The sequence below is a fragment of the Austrofundulus limnaeus genome, unplaced genomic scaffold (assembly GCF_001266775.1).
Source record: "Austrofundulus limnaeus strain Quisiro unplaced genomic scaffold, Austrofundulus_limnaeus-1.0 Scaffold1060, whole genome shotgun sequence".
Lineage (NCBI taxonomy): Eukaryota > Metazoa > Chordata > Actinopteri > Cyprinodontiformes > Rivulidae > Austrofundulus > Austrofundulus limnaeus.
The window spans coordinates 36,036-55,551 of NW_013953462.1; the positions used below are offsets into that span (position 1 = coordinate 36,036).

The 19,516-nt window shown below is 38.6% G+C and overlaps 2 protein-coding genes across 3 annotated transcripts; both read right to left on the reverse strand.

Annotated features, from left to right (window-relative positions):
- LOC106533955 (epidermal growth factor receptor substrate 15-like 1) lies at positions 1–15,037 on the reverse strand. Of its 2 annotated transcripts, XM_014030436.1 has the most exons (23): positions 14,974–15,037; positions 14,463–14,504; positions 14,284–14,373; positions 14,147–14,194; positions 13,951–14,046; positions 13,712–13,777; positions 13,498–13,623; positions 13,367–13,426; positions 12,952–13,233; positions 12,102–12,259; positions 10,551–10,710; positions 10,270–10,332; positions 9,126–9,211; positions 8,830–8,902; positions 8,098–8,259; positions 7,620–7,817; positions 6,165–6,329; positions 5,463–5,571; positions 4,855–4,994; positions 4,593–4,644; positions 3,241–3,326; positions 2,994–3,057; positions 1–493 (listed from the first exon to the last, which is right to left on the reverse strand). In XM_014030436.1, the coding sequence occupies exons 1-23, from the start codon at positions 14,998–15,000 to the stop codon at positions 327–329; spliced, it is 2,520 nt and encodes an 839-aa protein (XP_013885890.1). In that variant the 5' UTR covers positions 15,001–15,037; the 3' UTR covers positions 1–326. The 2 variants fall into 2 exon arrangements, with proteins under 2 accessions (XP_013885890.1, XP_013885891.1); XM_014030437.1 differs by lacking the exon at positions 10,270–10,332.
- Positions 15,038–15,717: 680 nt separating this feature from the next.
- calr3b (calreticulin 3b) lies at positions 15,718–19,209 on the reverse strand. Its single transcript, XM_014030438.1, has 9 exons — positions 19,052–19,209; positions 18,648–18,749; positions 18,162–18,365; positions 17,988–18,082; positions 17,699–17,908; positions 17,495–17,608; positions 17,271–17,414; positions 17,089–17,181; positions 15,718–16,589 (listed from the first exon to the last, which is right to left on the reverse strand). Exons 1-9 carry the CDS (start codon positions 19,146–19,148, stop codon positions 16,377–16,379), a joined length of 1,272 nt encoding a protein of 423 aa, XP_013885892.1. The 5' UTR covers positions 19,149–19,209; the 3' UTR covers positions 15,718–16,376.
- Between the last annotated feature and the right edge of the window lie 307 nt (positions 19,210–19,516).

Sequence of the window (19,516 nt, forward strand, 5' to 3'; positions counted from 1 at the left end):
TGCTGCTCCTGCAGCCGCAGCCTCCTCCGCCTCTCCTGCTCCTCACGTTCACTCTCCCGCTTGGCCCACTCCAGCTGCTGGTTCTCACTTCCAAACTACAGCATAAATACTAATGTTAGATTTGAAAATTAAAAAAAAAGACTGGCATAGCACACACATTGGACAAAGGTAGACTAAAAATACAGTTTAACATCATTAGCTGCAAAATAAAAACAATAAAAATGATGCAAAGATAATTACAGATCACAACAAGCAAAAAAAAGCTAAATTAAAAGCTTAAAAGATTTTCTTTTTTTACAAATAGCAATTCTATGCTAATACAAAAGCTATATGCTCACGCTTCCCCAAACTGAATCACTGCAGCAGAGCAAACTTATAAGCAATAACTGCACATCAATCACATCATTCAGATAATTCAGCGCAAAGAAGCTGCTCACATGCAGAGGATTGATCACCACACCCTGACACGCTCTTACCTTCACTTTCTCAGTTCCTGGCAGAAACACAAAAAGTGTAATACAGAGCTTGATATAAAACTCGTAAATCCCTTTTACAACAATCATGCTGGCATGAGGGATAAAATAAATACATGTCATGTCAAAATATACAAAAAGCCATGCATCATCTCTCCACCTGAGAGCAAGCTCGGTCGTTAGCCTTACACAAGGTGAAGAAAAACGGAAGATGGGGGACAAAGAGGCAGGTTTACTTTGTCGTGCTTTGACAGCAAATAAGCCTTTAGCTTGCATTTCTTGACTTAGAAAAAAATAAGCTCCAAAAGTGCTACCTGAGCAGGCAAGTTTATGAAACGTGTATAAATCCACACTTCTTGTCTCACACATTAAAAAATAATAAATTGAAGTGCGAGATGACGACGGCCATGCAAGCCCATCTGCCCGAAGGATGAACAAAACATTCAACGTCATGAGATAAAATATCAGGACTGTCCGAGTCGGACATGCAAACACTAAACTCTACAAGACGTCAAGAAACTCATGTTTCATTTGTTAGTCAACAGCCAGTAAATACAGCTTTGCTGCGAGCACTCCAAGTCCGAGGTAAACGAGGCCCAGAGACACAAGACGGCACCTCTGAGCCCGAGAAACGGTGAGATCAGCAGCTCATGCAGACAAAAGATATCTGACCCAACAGAAAACTGAGGGCGGACTACACTTACAGAGCCAAACTCTGCAAAACCCACAGGACAGTCTTTGGATGCTTTACTCGAGTGTGCTGTAACAAAAGAGTCTGCACTGACTGCGGAGGAGCAAACGCCCTGAAGTGGTTCTGATGCACTCAAACTGAGCGCACCTATTAGAAAAGATAAACATTTAAAATGTAGAAACATTAACACCATGGGGCTAAAAAATACAACAAAATAACGTAAAAATAAGCACAATGTTTTATCTTCACCCTCTCCTCCCCCTCTTGGGAAAATCAACTCACACTTGCAAGGTGAGTGGGTAATTGTGTACCAATAAATATTCACAGGAAGCCAACAGCTTCATGCTCTCAGCATGTAGTTACTCAGGGGAGAGCGATAATGGTTCAAAAAAAAGGTGTTAACCACATTTTTGAGTAAAACTCACTGATGCATTGGTGCTTCAACATGCACAGTGTTGCTTTTTTGGAACATATGATTGTAAAAACAGACACACCCATGTATACAGTAAGCTGTGACTGCATTTCCAATAAATTTTTTTTCCAATATGTTCACAGTTATCTTTTAAAACTCAGAGGGCTCATTTGGTGTTTACCCATCACTGGTCTAATTAAACTTCCATTACAAAACCAAACCAGCATCATAGTTGTAAACAAATGTTGCTGCAACACAAATGAAGACAAACAGCTAAATTACAGCCCCTAAGAGGACTGGGATTAGTTGTGCAACTGATGCAGATATTTACAAAAGTTCATGAATTTAGGAGTGAGCTTCTCACTTCCCTTTTACGTATGAAGCACATCGCTAGAGCAAGTGTGCTGGCAAACTGTGGCGACTCATCTCTACCCTGTTGTGTGTGGTAAAGCAAAGGGGAACAGCAGTTTTTCTCAGGCTGTGGCTTCTGCTTAAAGAATAAGTGCAAGGTCACAACGGAAGGGCATGGCCTGGGAAAGGCCTGTAGGTGTTGTGTGACTCTACGTGCACACAAAAAGCAAGATAAACACAACGCTGAAGGCACAGAAAAGCAACAGAAAGACGCTTTCGGTTTCTTCCCACAGCAGACAAATTTAACTCGACTTGCACCGGCTACTGGCTGAAGACGTTCGAAATAAATAACATAATAATAGCAACAGGGGGCGAGCATGCTGTGAACCTATAGAGCCATCATATCTCTGCCAACAGCTTTCCTGTTTACAAAATCAAAAAAAAATCTGCTATCTCTTCAATGTCAAAGCTTATTGAGGAAGCTGTTTTTTTCCACGCGTGACATGAAGGCTTAAAACACTTTCTAAAAATTAAAAACTAATCACTCAAGCTGAACACCCATTAAAATGAAGGAATTTATTAGTTAGAAACTGATTTAGAAGCACCACACTATATTCATAGTTTTCCTTTTTAAGTATTGATTCTTAATCTATTGTTTGACTATTGTTATGTCTTGATTAAAAATAGCATTAGCTACAAGCCTGAAACAAAATGACAACACATAATAATAACCGTTGAGGCATATAGGAAAGGTTTTTTGTCTGAATGTCTGCGATTCAGCCGTAGGCCAGTAGTGGGCGCACCAGGCACCGAAGACACGTATAAAAAGGACCGAAAGTTCCGGTTTCAAGCAGCGCAGCTTGGTTTCTCCAGTCGGGAGCAATAAAGCTTCGCTCGTAACCAGATCTGGGTTGTAGGGTTCCAATTCTTTTTACGTTTTAATCTATTCAATATTTTGTGGTTTCGTCTCGATTCCAGTTTAACGAACACTAAATTTTCTTACAAAAATGCTACATGTTACTAGATGTTTACAGACACATGCAAATATAAAAAGGTCAGGGATTACCGTAAGGGGGTGCAGGCCGGTTAGACACATTTTTCTTTGCTGGAACCACAGGATTATCGGACTTCTGCTCACATAAAAAAAAATAAGTTTAACAAAATTACAAGTGCTGCAAAACTGGAGAGAGAGAAAAGAAAAAAATAGAAATCATGCAACATGCAAGTACGATTTACAACAGAGCGTGACAGTTTCACTGAACCATTCTGCTTTATGGTACGATTGATTTATTGCTCCAGCATTCACAGCTTACCTTTGACATCTTACTAAAGTCAGCAAATCCACCTCCCTTTCCTCCTAAGGAACTGCTCCCAAAGGGGTCCGTTTTTCCTAATAAATCTGTGACAAAAGTACACAGAAATACATGTGGAACATTTAGATACATGCACGGAGAGAGCCAGGAATTGTAATGAAGTTTAACCCCCTCAAAAAAAAAAAAACACGTCAAAATTATCTCTGAGCTTTGCTTATTCTGAAGGGGCCTGGGCACTATTTTCAGAGTAGAGAACGTGGCATGATTGTTTCATTTTCCATGACATTTTTGCAAAAAACCTGTAAAGCAGAGTTTTTTTTTGCCCTGACGTATGCATCTGATCAGCTAATTAAAGGCGTCAGTTGACCCACTGTTCACCAGAACTGTACCCGGGTTGTTTTGAAGCCTGTGTGGTTCGCCGCTTAATAAAATTAAATAAAACTAGAGAGAAAAAAAAAAGGCAGGGTTTGAGTGAAAAAACAAAACATTGTAGGAGAATGTTTGTTGCGCACGCGCAACCACAGAAGACCCCATTCATGTGCAGCACGCGGCGTTTTGATTTACGTTTTTGCGGCAGCTCGGCTCAGGTCTACAGTTGAACCCTGTGTTCTGCTGAAGCACGAGCAGATCATCAGGCGGCGACTTAAAACGACTTCCGCTGCGAACGGGGCTCAGCGGTTCAGTGGCAGCAGATACGGAGAGAGGGGGACAGAGGCAGGAGTGAGCTGCTCAAAGGAGTGGCAGTGTGCTCCAGAAGTGAACGACCAGTTTGTTATGTTTGGCTTCTGCGTGCCGCCTGTTTTTCCAGGGTAAGTGTGGGGGGAGTATTTTTAGTTGGCCAGTAGTTAAATGCAAAGGTGCTTGACTAAAAATAACCCAAGACCACAGGAAAAATTGAAGCCACATAGAGTAAAAAGGGTTTGCCCTTGATGTCCCCAATCCCCAAAATAAAACGTAAATCTGCACGTCACTGAGAACGGCTAAGAATGACCCTTTGAGGTGGGCTTCGTCAAAACAGAGTCCGCTCGTTTTTAGAAACCCGTTAATGGAGTCACATTCTGGAAAAACACGGACGGAAAGTCTGCTTTTGTGAGTTCCAGGGTTAATATGTGTTTGAGCTTTTATTTGACAAACTGTTATGGTGTAACTGCGTACGTTACTGCAACATCATCCCACCTTCCCTCCCTGATTCCAGGAAACATACAACCTTTGATCTGGAAAGACAGCTTCACAGGAAATACGTCTTAGCAGCAACGTTTAACAAAATGTTACACAAATACTACTGTGGAGTGTGGGTAAGGCTTATTGTTAGTTGTGCAGTCAAATTAAATAATTGTTCAAAACTTGAGTACCTGGTTTTGGGCTGCTTGATTTGAAGCGGTCCGCACTGCTGAAAGATCTTGGCTGAGGGGAAATAAAGTATTGATTTAATGAGTGAGTTTTAAAACGCATACACAATTTATTTTACCTCAAAAAGTAAAAAAGAATGTGTCTATAAGCAGAGACATTAAAGATTTTTACTTTATCAAGAGAGTTTTGGTTTACCTGTAGCTAGTTTCCATATAAAAGAAGTCATTACCATACGAAATACATGCAAAAAAAAGAGTTTCGTACCTTGGCTGGAGGCGGGGGTTTCCTCCCAAAAGGGTCTGCAGATCCAAACAAGTTTGACTTGTCGGTCATCTTAAAAAAATCATCAGATGAGGTACCTTTGAAGGGATCATTTTCTTTGAAAGGATCTTCTCCAAATGGATCTAGGGTTAAAAAATAAATAAATAAAATAAATAAATAAATAAAAGACAAGGTCGTCATCTTTAACGAAAAAGTTAATTAAATTTAGTGTTAGAAGACACGAAACAGGCCATGTTCACATTCATTGTTTCATTCCATTTTTAGCTTTTTGATTAAAATCCTTAAATCCAGGTGTGAATTCTCTCAACGTATATTATAAGCATTTTTACTGAAACCACCTCCAGAGGTGGTCTGGATCAGCCCTCAGTGTAGGACCTCCAACTAAACTGATCCCACACAAGCAGCAGAGCGGACAGCCCTCAGCTGCGGCTCAGTACAATAATTAAAACAGCCATCCTTGGGAATGTTCCAAAAACATTTTTGTAAAACCAAATGCAAACAGGACCGACGTTTAGGCTGACACAAATGAAATGGTTTGTGTCCTCACACAGACACCCAAATGAATAATAATTCAAAAAACGTCTTCAAACCTTTCAGGAGGTTGGACTTGAAGGGGTCTTCTGTCTGGAAAGGGTCTGCCGAAGGCTCCTTAGCACTGCTGTTGTTGAACATGGCTATCCTTGACTTGAAGGAGGTATCCTGATGAAAAAAAAACACAATTAATACGTTTGTTCAATCAAAAATATATCAATTATCTGCAACTTCAATACACCAAGAAACTCTGTGAGGAGAATATAAATATTTTGTATGTAGGCTGAAATACACAGAAATTACATTTGTGTAATTTGTGGACAAAATACTTAATAAGTAGAAAAGCACAATGGCTAAATTCAAAAATACAGACCAACAAAACATTGTATAAAAACAACAAAGAAGAAAAGACATCTGAAAAGTCAGGACAGCACAATATTTTATCAGACAATACATGAATTTTTGTTTTAAAACTGTCACAAAACTAAACAAAAACAATCCCTTTCAGACAAATACTGCAGTATGTTTCCAAAATGTTGTATAATCCTTTATTTTGACAGCTTATAAGAAAAAAGCTAAATATTAGAATTAGAGTCATATAAGATGAAAAAAGCTGTTGTTAACCATAAACGGACCTTTTTGTTCTTTAAAGCAGCTAATATTTTCTTATCTGAACCACCATCTGAGAAAAACAGAAGTTGTTTCTGGGTACTAAACCATTGTTGCGTTTGTGTTGTGTGAGAGAACGTTGTGTTCCTCACCGTGGTTCTGAAACCTCCATTTTCCCTCTCAGCGAAGCCTTCACTCAAGTCCGGCAGGTTGCTGAAGTTCCCCCTGCTGATTTCACTCAAAGCGTTATTGTACTGCTCAATGGTTCTGCTCAATTCCTTCTGATTGTCCTGGATCAGTGACAGCTTACTGCGAGCCTGGAAACACAAAAACACACAAGTCGTGTGGCTTTTTTAATAAAACGGCTTGTTTGTGTGGCAATTAGTGGCAAAACTTCTATAAAATATACCTTTCTTATTAAAGGAAAAGTCCATTTTAAGTGGATTTCTGCATTTGATTTATTTATTTTTTCTCTGCTAAATAATAAATCTGAAGGAACTGCCTCAGCTAACACACAGAAAACAGGCTCCTCGAAGCGAGAAATGAATCAGCTCTTTACCAAGAGGTTCGGCTGAAAATAAAAACGACCCTAACAGCTATGATGCAACAACTTTAAGCACATTGTGTACTTCACAGCACTCTAAAAATGGTTGAGAACAATACACTCAAGTGTTGTGCTATAAAAAAGTATGAGATAGATTTTCACAAATGAACAATAAACATGCACTGAGACGATTCCACGTCCTGTTAAAATGCGAAAAGATTTTTTTAAAACGTGCATGTTTCATCATACCATACTTTCATACATCCTAATTTACATTAGGAGTACAGCTGCCCTGTCCCCAGCCATAAATAAAGCCGCAAATTAGTGTAAATACAGAGAAGGCTTTCCCCGTGTCCAAAAAAATCACAGCAAAGGCATCAAGTAAGGCAGAAATATAATAATTTTACTGATCTAAATAGCACATATATGTGACCAATCATATCGAAATGAGGATTAAGTCATATTTGGTCAAAATGACTCAACTACATTTTCAAATTTCTGGCTTTAATAGCTACATTTTGATACCTGGATCATTCTGATATCGTAAGTTATCCAGAGATATGACTTAATTTGTCTTATTGGTTAGGATAATACATTACTGTTCGGTCTGAATCCTAATTTCATGTAAATTTATTGAGTAATTTTTGATGTTAATATAAAGAGGAAACCTCAAATAGTATTTGTATATTAAGATTTGCCAATTGGAAAGAAATAAAAACATTGCTAACTCACAGGGAAAATTTCAAAATTTAAAGGCATTTTTCCTCAAAATCAGGTTTTTTGTTGCTACTGCTGAAAAAATGCTTCAAAAAAATTTTTTTTGGATTATATTTCAGATAGTTAATTCAAATAATACATTGATAAGGCATTAATTCATTATATTTTGACAAAACGCGATTTTTGCACTTGTTTAAATCAAAACCCTATATCTGTCTATTTCTCTATATTTCATTTTTGGACTTAATCCTCATTTCAATGTGATGGGTCACATATAAGGAAAATGGCGTACACAACCTTTTTCTGAGTACACATTGTTCATGAGCGAGGCCCCTGATGCTCTGACCTGAGTAATTTCCTCCTGGGTGGTTTTGAGTGACTTGACTAAGCTGTCCAGTTGGACGCGACCAGAGAGCAACCTTTGCTCCAGCTGGGACTCCTCGTCCTGCAGCCGACTCAGGTCCAGCTTGGTGCGACCGACCTCGTCTTCCTGGCTGCGGAGGTTCGTCTCTTTAGAGCGGATCTGGCTCTGCAGCGATGAGATCTGGAGAGCAGAATAAAAAGTAGAGGTTTTTTTTTTTGCACTTACTACAAAAGCTTTATCTTTTGTAATTAACAATTCTTCTTTATAAAAAAGGCAAAACCCAGATGAGTGCTGTTCAACTACAATCACACTTGTCCCAAACTGCTACCAGCCAGGAACAAGACAGTTCCTCTAAAGTGAGATAATATTTGTATTTCTATTTCAGCCCCAAATTTAGCTAAATGCATTGATTTATTGGTTTTAATGAAAAAAAGCTGTTTTAATAGGTCCCATTTCTAACCTGTTGGTTCTCTTCCTGGCACTTCTGCTTCACTTCGTTCAACATTCCCTCCAGTTTGGAGCGCTGCTGGTCCATTTCATCCAGGCATACCTGGGCATCCTGCTTCTGGGAGTCCAGGCTGTGCAAACTGTTTTGTTCTCTATCCAAGTCACTCTGCGCATCCTGAACCACCAAAACACACAGAATGCATCGATTCCTTCCATCCTTATTGTTTATTTTTATTTTACCCCACACAAACATTGTGCATTTTAAAAGGTATTCTGCAAGTTCAGACTTTTTAAGAGCTTTTAAATATCATTACAATTCAAATTTAAGACACACATACGAGTTATTGAAAAAAAACCTAACAAATTTCATTGCCTTTCAATTAAATTCAAATTTAATTCACAGCATTCAAAAACTACAAACTATTTTAGGGGCGGAGCAACCAGATTATGGCTGCCACATAATGAGCCTTTTACTTTTGTTGCAGCGGAAAAAAACCTGAAATCCTCAGAAATAAAATGACACAGAATGAATGAATGAATGAAATAATGAATGAATGAATGCCTACAGCACAAAAAAAAGGTTGATGAACCATTCAAATTTAAGACCTCCTTTACTAAAGTGGAAAATCTGGACATATAAGACCTTTAAAGCCTAAAATAACAATTAAAACTAAGACCCTGCAGAAACTGTGTTTCAGATAAACTTCATGACTCACTGCATTTGTAAAGGTGTATTTTAGCTCACCTGAACATCTGTGTTTTTTTGCCTAATTGTTTCCTCCTGTTGCTTAATCTCTTGCTCCAGGAAAAACTTCTCCCTACATAAGAAGAAATGTGAAAAAGGAAAAAAAAGTGAGGAAATTACAGTTTGTTTTTATTAAAAGGCATTTGGAAATCATTTAAGGCAACGTGAGAGCTATTGTAGTATGAAAGTTAAATAGATTTGATTGTTAACATCACCTCACTTCAACCTCCACCCTTTTTTTTCCCTCTCAGAGATAAGAGAAATATTCTCATGCTACTCAGTGTGAAGGCGCTCACCGCTGCAGCTGAGCTATTTCCTGGCTGAGGTCATCTAGCTCTTTGATGCCTGTCAGCTCTACGGGCCCAACGGAGCTGGCGCTGTCCTGAGGCGAGAGATGTGAGACAAAATGCGTGAGAAAGGGGGGCAAATTTTTTAAGAAAAAAAAAAGAGGGACGGCTTAGAAATGCAAGCAGAAACTACGATATTAATAATTCAGGAGCGATGAGCAAAATTAACGCAACTAAAAGGATGAGAGATATGTTTTAATACGCATATGGACAGAGAACAATTCCAGAAGGGACATGAGTGGAATGCAAGGGAAGAACTGAGCTCCCTGCTGTTTGTTTCTAAGACAACAAAAGTCAAAGGAAGGAAACTCAAACACATCACGCAGCTGAGTGAGCTCGAGAGGCAGACAATGCATGAATGACAAGAAATGCAAACAGACAAGACAATACAAACTAATTTTGCACTATGTTATAATCTGCTTTTTAGGATCGGTGTACAAAGGTCTCAGAAAAAATAAGGACCCTGGACAACTCAAGGAAGCCATCCTAAATGTATTTTTTATTTTAAACAAGCAGAAAAACCTGATAGGATAGTTTGTATAAGCACTACCAAATTATATTATTTTTTTAATTGTGTTTCATTTTCTTTAGTAGTCTTGGTTAACAAAATGTATTCAATAATGACAACTTTATGGTAATAAATGCTTATGTAAGTTATGACATTTAGGCATTTGTCTTCAAGCAAAAGAAAAATACAAGCCTCTTATTTTGAAAGAACTAGCTTCCATATTTATTTATTTATTTATTTATTTATTTATTTATTTATTTATTTTTTGCTTCAGCCAAATCTTTGTTTTTAATTATCATGCATTTCGCCTCCAAAGGGTAAATATGTTCCCATTTTAATCATCAATGGTTGGGCGGCACTTTTACCAGTTTGCCAATTTGTATATATATATTTGTTGAAGCAAATGACTACTAATTTTGCAAAAACAAAAAAGCAAAACAAAACATGCTTTAAACAAACTTCCCAGAGCTAGAGTAACATGAGTTGGTGTAACAGGTGGCAGCTGGCACAGATGTGCATCAAACCGAAACAGAGAATAAGACGGAACAATGGCGCCACCTTGTGACTTCAGTTTTCACTACTCACTCTGCACACATTAGCCGTTGAAGCGAGGTCTGGTCTCACAGAAAAAAGAAGCCCCAAATAACTCTGGTAGACAGGATAGAAAAAGGCTCAAAGAACAAAAGCATGAAGTGTTTTGCACAGGAAGGCGAGAGAGCAGGAAAGAAAATCTTCCCCTTTTAAATGCAAGTAGCTGCAGAGAAATAAAGACTTCAGCGTTCAGATGCAGGTGGCACATTTTACTGACAAGAAAAGGAGTTTCATTTAGGAAAGAGAGTTGTTGGAAGACGGGAGTCAGGACTCACAGTGCTCGAAGCTGAAGTCCTTTCTGATGGGGGGATCATGTCTGGAGCGAGGGTAGAGGGAGGGTCTATGCCTTTGTTCACCTTCTGCTGGATGAAATGCATGGCCAGAGCAAACTGTTCCTGGTTCAGCTTGCCCGTCTGTTTTGTGTCAGCAAGACCCCTATGGAGAAAAGGAATCATTTAAAAGGAAAAAGTTAAAGGGATCCCTGATTAGTGGTAACATTAAACTTTATTTATACTTATTTTAACTGTAAAATAAAAGACTAAAAATACTATAGGCTGTTTAGTTTTGTAAAATTTTAAAAATCTATTTTAACATGGATGGAGCCATTTTATTTACACACAAAGCATTCTGGGTAAATGATGACGTGGATAGGTCCTCGGCGTGAGCGAGCTATATCCACCTTGAAGGTTAATCTTGGACAATATCTGATGATCGGCTCTTTTAAATGAAACCAGAGAGCGTTGACAGAGAGGAGAAGGTAGAAATGACTCAGCCTGGAACTGAAAATATGGATGGAGGACAACAGAGCTGCTTCATGGAAGAAGAACCTCAGCTCAGCCTGTTGGCTTTAGGGTTAGCACCAACACTGTATTGCCTTATACTGTACGTATTAGCTCGGTGCTAGAGCGACAAACTAACAAGCTAAACTGAGGTCCTCCATCCATATTTTCAGTTACAGGCTGAGTCATTTTTGCGTTCCCCTCTTTGTCATGTGGATGGAGGACCTCAGTGACGAGAGGAGAATGTGTAGCAATGAGCTAATACATATATATGGTGATAGCGTCGGGGCTAATGCTAAAGCTAACAGGCTAAGCTGAGGTTCTTCTTCCATGAAGCAGCTCTGTTGTCCTCCATCCATATTTTCATTTACAGGCTGAGTCATTTCTACCTTCTCCTCTCTGTCAACGCTCTCTGGTTTCATTTAAAAGAGTCGATCATCAGATATTGTCCAAGATTAACCTTCAGGGTGGATATAGCTCGCTAGCAGCCTCGCACCGAGGACCTATCCACGTCATCATTTACCCAGAATGCTTTGTGTGTAAATAAAATGGCCCCGTCCGTGTAATACATTTTTAAACTTTCTGTTTAAAAATTATAAAAGCTAAACAGTCTACAGTATTTTTACAGTCTTTATGTTAGAGTTAAAATATGTTTATCAAATAAAGTCTAATGTTACAACTAATCGGGGATCCCTTTAAAATATACTATCACACTTCTGGTGTGGGACACTTGAAACTAGTTCAGAAGTGTTTTTTTTTTTTTTTTGCTCTGGTCCATTGTCCGTCCATTCATCCTTTTTATCTTCTTGCAGGAAACCGGTGTCAATTTCCAGCAGTCACTGTGCAAGACGCTTGGTACACCCTGGACAGGTTGACAGCCTGTCCAAGACCACATAACAACAAACAACCGTTCACACTCTCACTCACACTTGGGAACAATTTAGAGTTACCATTTAACCTAACTCGCACATTTGTTGTGGAGCTTATTTACAATATGTAAAGTGTTGCAACAACTCTGTATGAAACGTTACTGAACGGCCGCCTCACCATATCTGAGCCAGCATTGTCTGAGAGAGGTTGGACTGCATGAAGATCTCTATGATGTCAGTTCCTGTAATGAAGCCATTTTTGCTGACATCAGTCTTCTTGAAAAGATCGTTATATTTCTCTCTGTCAGCCACCGGTACCACCCAATTCACCGCTGGCTGGAGGGTACAAAAAAAAAAGTACAATAGAAATAAAGCAACATTATGGGTTCTAACTATTATGGTAACACGATCATGCGTTTGTGTTCCCTTTCAAGGAAACTTGTTTCTCTACAAAGTCACGGCTGAAAAATCCCAGCAGCTGTATCAAGGAAAGGAGAAACAAGCTGGCCCTCACACAATGCACGGAACAATGTCGCTAAACAAGTCCTGCCATTAGTAACAGTTAATACGCGAGTCATTAGTCTCACCAAAACTCACTCAGTCCTTAAGACACTTAGCTAGGAAGGACCAAGGAACATAAATGAGATGATTTTTCAACAACATTTTTTTTTTCTTAGCGTTTTTTTTTCCTCTAATTAAAATAAAACTATAGGATTTTAATACAGAAAAAAACAGCTCTATGAAACAATCCAATAAATCTTAGTAAATCTTTTTTTTTCTTCTCAATTTCAGTTAAATAAATCTCTTTAGTCTATTCTTTGTTTACATAAATTAAGAGATAGATGCTGATTGTATACGTAAAATAATGTGGCAATTACATTAGTAATAATAATAATACTTAAATAATAGTAGTAATACTACTAGTAATAATAACTTAAATAATGTACTTTTGATTAACTATGGCTTAACTAATAAATATAATAACGATTACATTCATATTTGAAGAAAATGTATGTAAAAGGACATACCGCTGAGCTGGATTTAAAGGAGTGTTTTGGGGAAAGGTTGATAGCGCTGGAGCTGAGGGGGCTTGTGCTCCCTAGAGCAGAACTCCCAAGAGGAGGAGTGCTTCGCAGGGAGTCTCTGAGAGGAACCGGGCTGGACGACAGACCGGACAAAGCAGGCAGCACAGCCACTGCACCAGGAAGCGTAGGCGCAGATTTCCTCCTTTTAGAAGGTGGGATCAGAGAAGACGGTAAACTGCTCGGGACAGGTTCCTTTTCCATGGCACGATACACAAGATGCATGGCCTGGAAAATGATAAGCATCAGCTATTATTATAACTATCAAACACATATGCATTTTCTCTAGATTTTAAAAATATCAATAGGTTAAAACAATAATCAAGACCCTGTAAAAGGTGCAAAAAACTCCACTGCTTACCACTGTAAATTCCTCTTTGTCCAGGTGTCCATCTTTGTCCACATCACTTAAGTCCCAAATCTACAAAAAAAAAATAAGCTTAATATTTAAAAATAACAGGATAAAAAAAAACAGTCCTTCATATTACTCACCTTTCCTAACACATCCAAAGGTAGCTTGGAGTTTATCAAAACCGGTCGGACTTTCTCACCAGAGAGAAGACCTTTCACGGGGGACAGACTTTCAAATATTCCCTCAAACTTCCCTTTTTCATCAGGCTGAGAAAAAAAATGAAAAAAGTATGAAATAACAAGCTTTAATCTTTAATAAGCAAGAGGATATTTTTAAAACTCTGTTCTGACTCACTTTAATTGCCCACTGAGAGTCAGATGCTGGTGCTGACACACTTAATAATGGGCTGTCAGTGTCTCTCTGTGGAAAAAAAAAATAAAAAAAATAGATGCGGTAAAAGAAACAGAAACAGCTGCCGCTATTCTGTAACGGTCACTAAATGTCTGTTTACACATGTATTTTTTCATTTCATCATTTTTTTTACTACAATAAAAAAGTCATTAATTTGTAAGAAAATACATTTTAATGCTTACAAATTTGGGTGCAGGGGCGGTTTGGTTTAGGTTATTGAGGCTGATATCATTTCCACCCTGTGCTGTCGCCACCAGTCTCAGAGCAATGAAAAATCCCTACGAAAGTGGAAAAGAAAAAAAAAGGAAGAATGAGTGTGATGTTTAATGCAAACATCAGCATCTCCCACACACAGCAACATTACCAAGAATTTCTTACCCGCTTATCCAAATATCCTTTTCTATCAGAATCTGCCAAATCCCAAATCTGGAAGGGTAAATAAACCAAAATAAGTTTATTTTGGTACTGACTAAATACACAAGTGTGATTTGCTTATAGGTAAGTTTGTGACTCACTTTCCCAAGTGTACTGTCTGATAATCCAGACTTTTTAAGAAACGGAGCTGCATCGCCGGCTGAGATTTTGCCTGTGTTCCCGGGATCAAGCTACAATATAAAAACATTTAAAAAAAATCAAAACTATTCAATTTTACATGATCATGTTCAGTAAACAAACACATTGAAGTCACACTTACCCGTCTGTAATAAGTTTCATAAGCTGCATTTCCACTTGATAGCTATACAGAAGAAAAAAAAAAAAACAGAAGAAAAACAAATTAAACATTTCTTTTTAGCTATTATAGCGCATAAAATGTTAGCAAGGTACAAACTAGCTAGTTAGCACACTCTTATCATGCATTAGCCTAAAATAGTTTTTTGTGTGTCAACAGTTTATTAAATCAGCATTTGTTTAGTTTTAACTTCCATTTAATTAGTTTTTGTTTTTTAAACAGAATTAACTCCTTAGCTTTGGTTTATGCTGTCACTATATTTTTCTCATTTAACCAACGTCAAACTCTTCCATCACAACTTTAACCTGCTGGCTAATCATGTTATCTCGGCAGCCGACGAAAACTTTATAATTCGGTTTCTTCTGGCCAACATTAAAACTCGGCTTGTAACGTCGTGTTGTGGTAATAACAACACGCAACCAATGTCAATAATATTTTAATATCCACAGACATTCACATTTCGGACTTTTCTTACCTGACTGAGCGTCATGAGCGCCGCCATATTTCCTGGTGTGTCGTGAGCGCGCACGACGTTCACGCCCAGAACGGTGTTGTGCCGAAAAAAGCGCCCCTGCCAGAAAAAAAGCGCTACGTCATGGAGAGAACGGCCCATTCAACTTCCGGCCCGCTGATAAGTTTAAGACTTTTTTTTTTATTAATTGAACGACAAAAAATTCAGTCAGAGTGGCAATCCTGCTTACTTAAATATATTTAGTATAAATAATGCACATACAAATACATATTATATTTCAATAACACCATAAAGTGAAAACACTTGGTCCTTTTTGAATGTTCTTCAAATTAGATTTTAAATCAGAAAAACAAATTTAAGATGATTGTATCGATTTAAATGCTGGATTTCTGGCCCCTGAGCAATTCAGTTGGATTGCCCTATAAGTCTCTAAAATACCATATAATGCAAATTGTATTTTTATTTGATTTGAAGGCTCACTAAACTGAATATTCACAACTTTCAACCACTTTTTAGTAACTCAAAGAATTGGATCACAAACTAATGTACGGTATTGAGAATATATGCTGACAATTCTGCAATAGAACGTGCATAAGGCCCTTTAAATAAGGATTTACCACAAACCTTGATATGGAAACTTTTAGAAACTTAAAAATGAAACTTGACATTTTCGAATGTATGAACAAGGAATTAGGTAATTTTCAAGTGCGAACTGTGAAACTGTGTAGCAACAAAAACACCAGACAATAAGGTAATCATCTTTTAATAAAAACTTTGGCATGAATAACATTCTGTGGAGTAAAAATTTGTAACCCTTGCGTGAGTTACACCAGCGCGTCGCCGTCTGTTCCTCCAGAATTCACTGCAAATCCCAGCATATTATCATGAAACATGAGTTGTGTTACAATTAGTGGCAAATAGATTTGTATCAGGACTCCATTTTTAGCTTCACATTTCATTCAATTATGCCGACAAGAATGAGGAAAGAAAAGTTAAAGTCAGTGCTGCAGAAATAACCAAAATAAATTACAACGCCTCAGTCTCCATTTCCGACCTATTTTTTTTTATTATTTATTTTTAAACTTAGACTGTGAAAGTCTAAATGTGATTTTATTCAACCCATTGTGTCACTGCAAAAAGAAGAATGGATGTTGGTCAAAACACAGAATGAAAGACAACCCACAGAACCTACGGGGTAAGATGACAAAAAAAAAAAAAAAAAAGAGAGAGAGAGACCAAGTCCATTAAACACCCCACTCAACCCAATTTTCTACTTCAGACCTCAAAGCCGGGTTTTGTCTGTATCTCTGGGAAAGGATGCACAGCAGTCAATGTCCCCGAGATTTACAGGACAGTCTCTGTGGAAGGGACATCATAACGCTTTTTTCTCTTTTAGCTACATTTTCTCAAAGCTCGTCTTTAAGTACCGAATCGTCACTTTCTGAAATCGTTTCCTCCGGCTCATCCTTTGTGTCTTCCTCTTCCTCATCCTCCTTCTCGTCTTCGTCATCGTCGTCGTCTTCATCTTCTTCTGTCTCAGTTGCTTGTTCTTTTGCCTTCTCCTCCTCTTCTTTTCGCTTTTTGTCATCCTGCTCTTCTTTCATTTTCTTCTCTGGTTCCTGTGGAGGAAGTTTAAAAAAAAAGGACACTCAAAACACAAAACTTTAGAAAATATCAAAAGCTTTTAAACTTTTATTTTTGTTTAAAATGGCAAATAAGGCCTGTTTCCACCAAAACGCCACACGTTTTGGATGATCACCTATTTATTTCACTGACAGCTTAAAATGTTTAATCTTTTCATTTTACTTGTTTAAACACTGAAAAAGCTGAAAATACTGTTAGATTTAGATCCTATAACCACATAAAAACAAATTTGTGCAATAATAAATGAACTCATGTGTAGCCCTTCACTTTAATATTAGTCCTAATACTTTGTTTACGTTCCGTTTTCCTGAGTTAGTTTCATCTTCCTCTTCAGTTTTTCTTGTGTTGATTTATTTCACTTATTAGTTGGAAACGATCTGTGTGGTCTTTTTAAGTGGAGATGCAGCAGGAAGACCTGCCCTGCCTGTTTCTGATCAGTTCTGTGAAGAAAAAAAAAAAGGGGCAGTAGCATACCTTTGTCACGCCCCATGTCTCCTTTCCAACTTCTTCCGCTTCCTTCGCGTCATCCGTGATCAGGAAGTTGTCAAAGATTGTGCCAGACTTCACCTGGAAAACAGGTTTCAAGAAGTTACACTGCTGCTTGACCTGTGCAACTCAAACATCGACCCACAGGTGATCCTCCTCCTCCTCCTCACCTGCCAAAGATCGAGACCGATCACACCGATGTTATCAAACTTGTAGATGTTAGAATCAGGGGAGTACTCAGGGTTGTCGATTTCAGGATGCACCCAGGCTCCTTTGTAGTTGGGGTTGTCGATCTGCTTGGGTTTCCATTCTCCCTGTGATGCAGAACATATTCATTAGGCTAAAATAAAAAACTGGCATTAGCAGGAGAACACTGAAATCTGAAACTGCTTACTTTGTATTCTGGGTTGGGGATCACCGGTGGCTCCCATTCTCCATCCATATCTTCATCCCAATCTTCAGGTTTTTTGGCATCAGGATCTGGAATGTTTTCAGGTTTGTCCCAATCCTTAAAAAAAAAAACAACATCATTATATTTAAAGTCAGCCGTGAGGTCACTTTGACTCGACAGCAGATTTTGTTCACCAAGCTTATTCACCTCAGGCTTGGTGTCATCAGCGTCGTCGATCTTAGGGCGGTCATCCCAGTCCTCTGGCTTCTTGGCTTCGGGGTCTTTAATTTTCTTAGGAGGCAGGAAGTCCCAGTCCTCCTCCAGACTGCCAGACTCGACCTTCTCATTGTCAATCTTCACCTCATAGGTCTGATCTGGATTCAGGATCAGCGTGTACAGGTGGGTCAGTTCATCATCCTGGGAGGAAAAACAACAAACGGTTAGATGTTCACTTCTTGCGCAATACGTGACGTTAGAATAGGAAATCTTTAATTACCTTGCATTTAATTTCTTTCTTGATGAGGTGATTCTTGCCCTTATAGTTAAAGATGACGTGGACCTTCTTGGTGCTGTAGCCACAGATGTCAGGGCCTGGGCAAACGTTATTTTGTTATAAATACAATTTTATACATTAACCAGTAGTTGAAGGTTTTTTTTTTAATTCTTTTACCAAACATGATGTAGTATGTAGAATCTCCGTGCATGGCGGTCTGATCCAAGTCGGCGGGGAAGACCTTCACGTAGCCGCCGCCGCAGTCGATCTTCTGTTCGTGCTTGACTGTAAACTGGATGACCAGGGACTTCCCCTCATTGCTGAATGGCTCAAAGCGGGCAGAGGTGGCGTAGAAGCGAGCGTCTTGACTCGTCTGCAGACCTGGAGAAAACAAAGAGTAAAGAAAAACACAAAACAGATTACCTTGGTGGCAAAACTGACATACGATCCATTTTGGATTGTTCCAAGAGATTTCTGCAGCTAAGCTTTGAGGGTGGCGACTTATTTTGTGACCAGATCAGCAAACAGTTGCAGAATAAGGATGTAGATGTCGAGTTTCTGTTTCACTTTATCCCAAGGTTGAACAAGTCAAATGTCATTTGCAGTGTTAAAATAGATTCCACCTGAAATATATGAATAGATAAGAATTATCTTAAAACTTACCTTTGTCTTTCTCAGCATCTCCATAGAAGTTTCCAGCAGTCAATTTCCACTCCCCATAATCTGACTTGTGCTTTGAATTCACCCAGCGACTTCTCCATTCATCTGGAATACAAAGTACAACCAGTAAAAAAGCTGATCATCACTTGGGACACTTTAAATTTATTATCCCTGTATGATAAAACCCACCAAATGTAACTTTAAAGACTAAAAATTAGTTTTAGTTGCAGCTTGAGTCACAATATTACTGAAGAGAAATGCTTGCTTTGTCGTCTAACTAAAACTACTAAAACCGTTTGAGAGACTAATCGAATAGAAGCATTTTTACCCAAAAATATATAATTAAATAAAAAAGTAAGCTAGCACATCTGAACGATGGCCCCATTCGCACCATTTATCAGACTTACCACCGTCAAGAAACTCCTCCCGAAAATAAATCGTCGCGTTCACGCAGTACGCTGTTAATACCACCACAGCTAAACATAAAACCTGCATTTTCCTCATTTTCAGCTGTGGTTTCTGCAGCTAAGAGTTGCCCGCACTTTGGCCAGAAATCAAATGCGCCGAGGAGAAGGAAGACACCGTGATATTTTAGAGTGGCTCCGGCGAACAGATGTCTGCCTGTGATTGGTCAACAAGACGGTGTGCCTGGACCAATCAGAGTGGACCACGAAACAAACGTGTCGTCCTGGGCCTGATCTCAGATCAGTTTGAAGTGTTCTGGTTCCGTTGCAGTTATTAAATCTGTCCAGCAGAGGGTGCTAATATCACTCAAACAGAACTGGGGAAATTCGTTCAGAAAATACTCCCAATTATCAGCAAGCTTACAATTAAAATACATGAATGTTAAATAAAAGATGCTAGTTTAATAC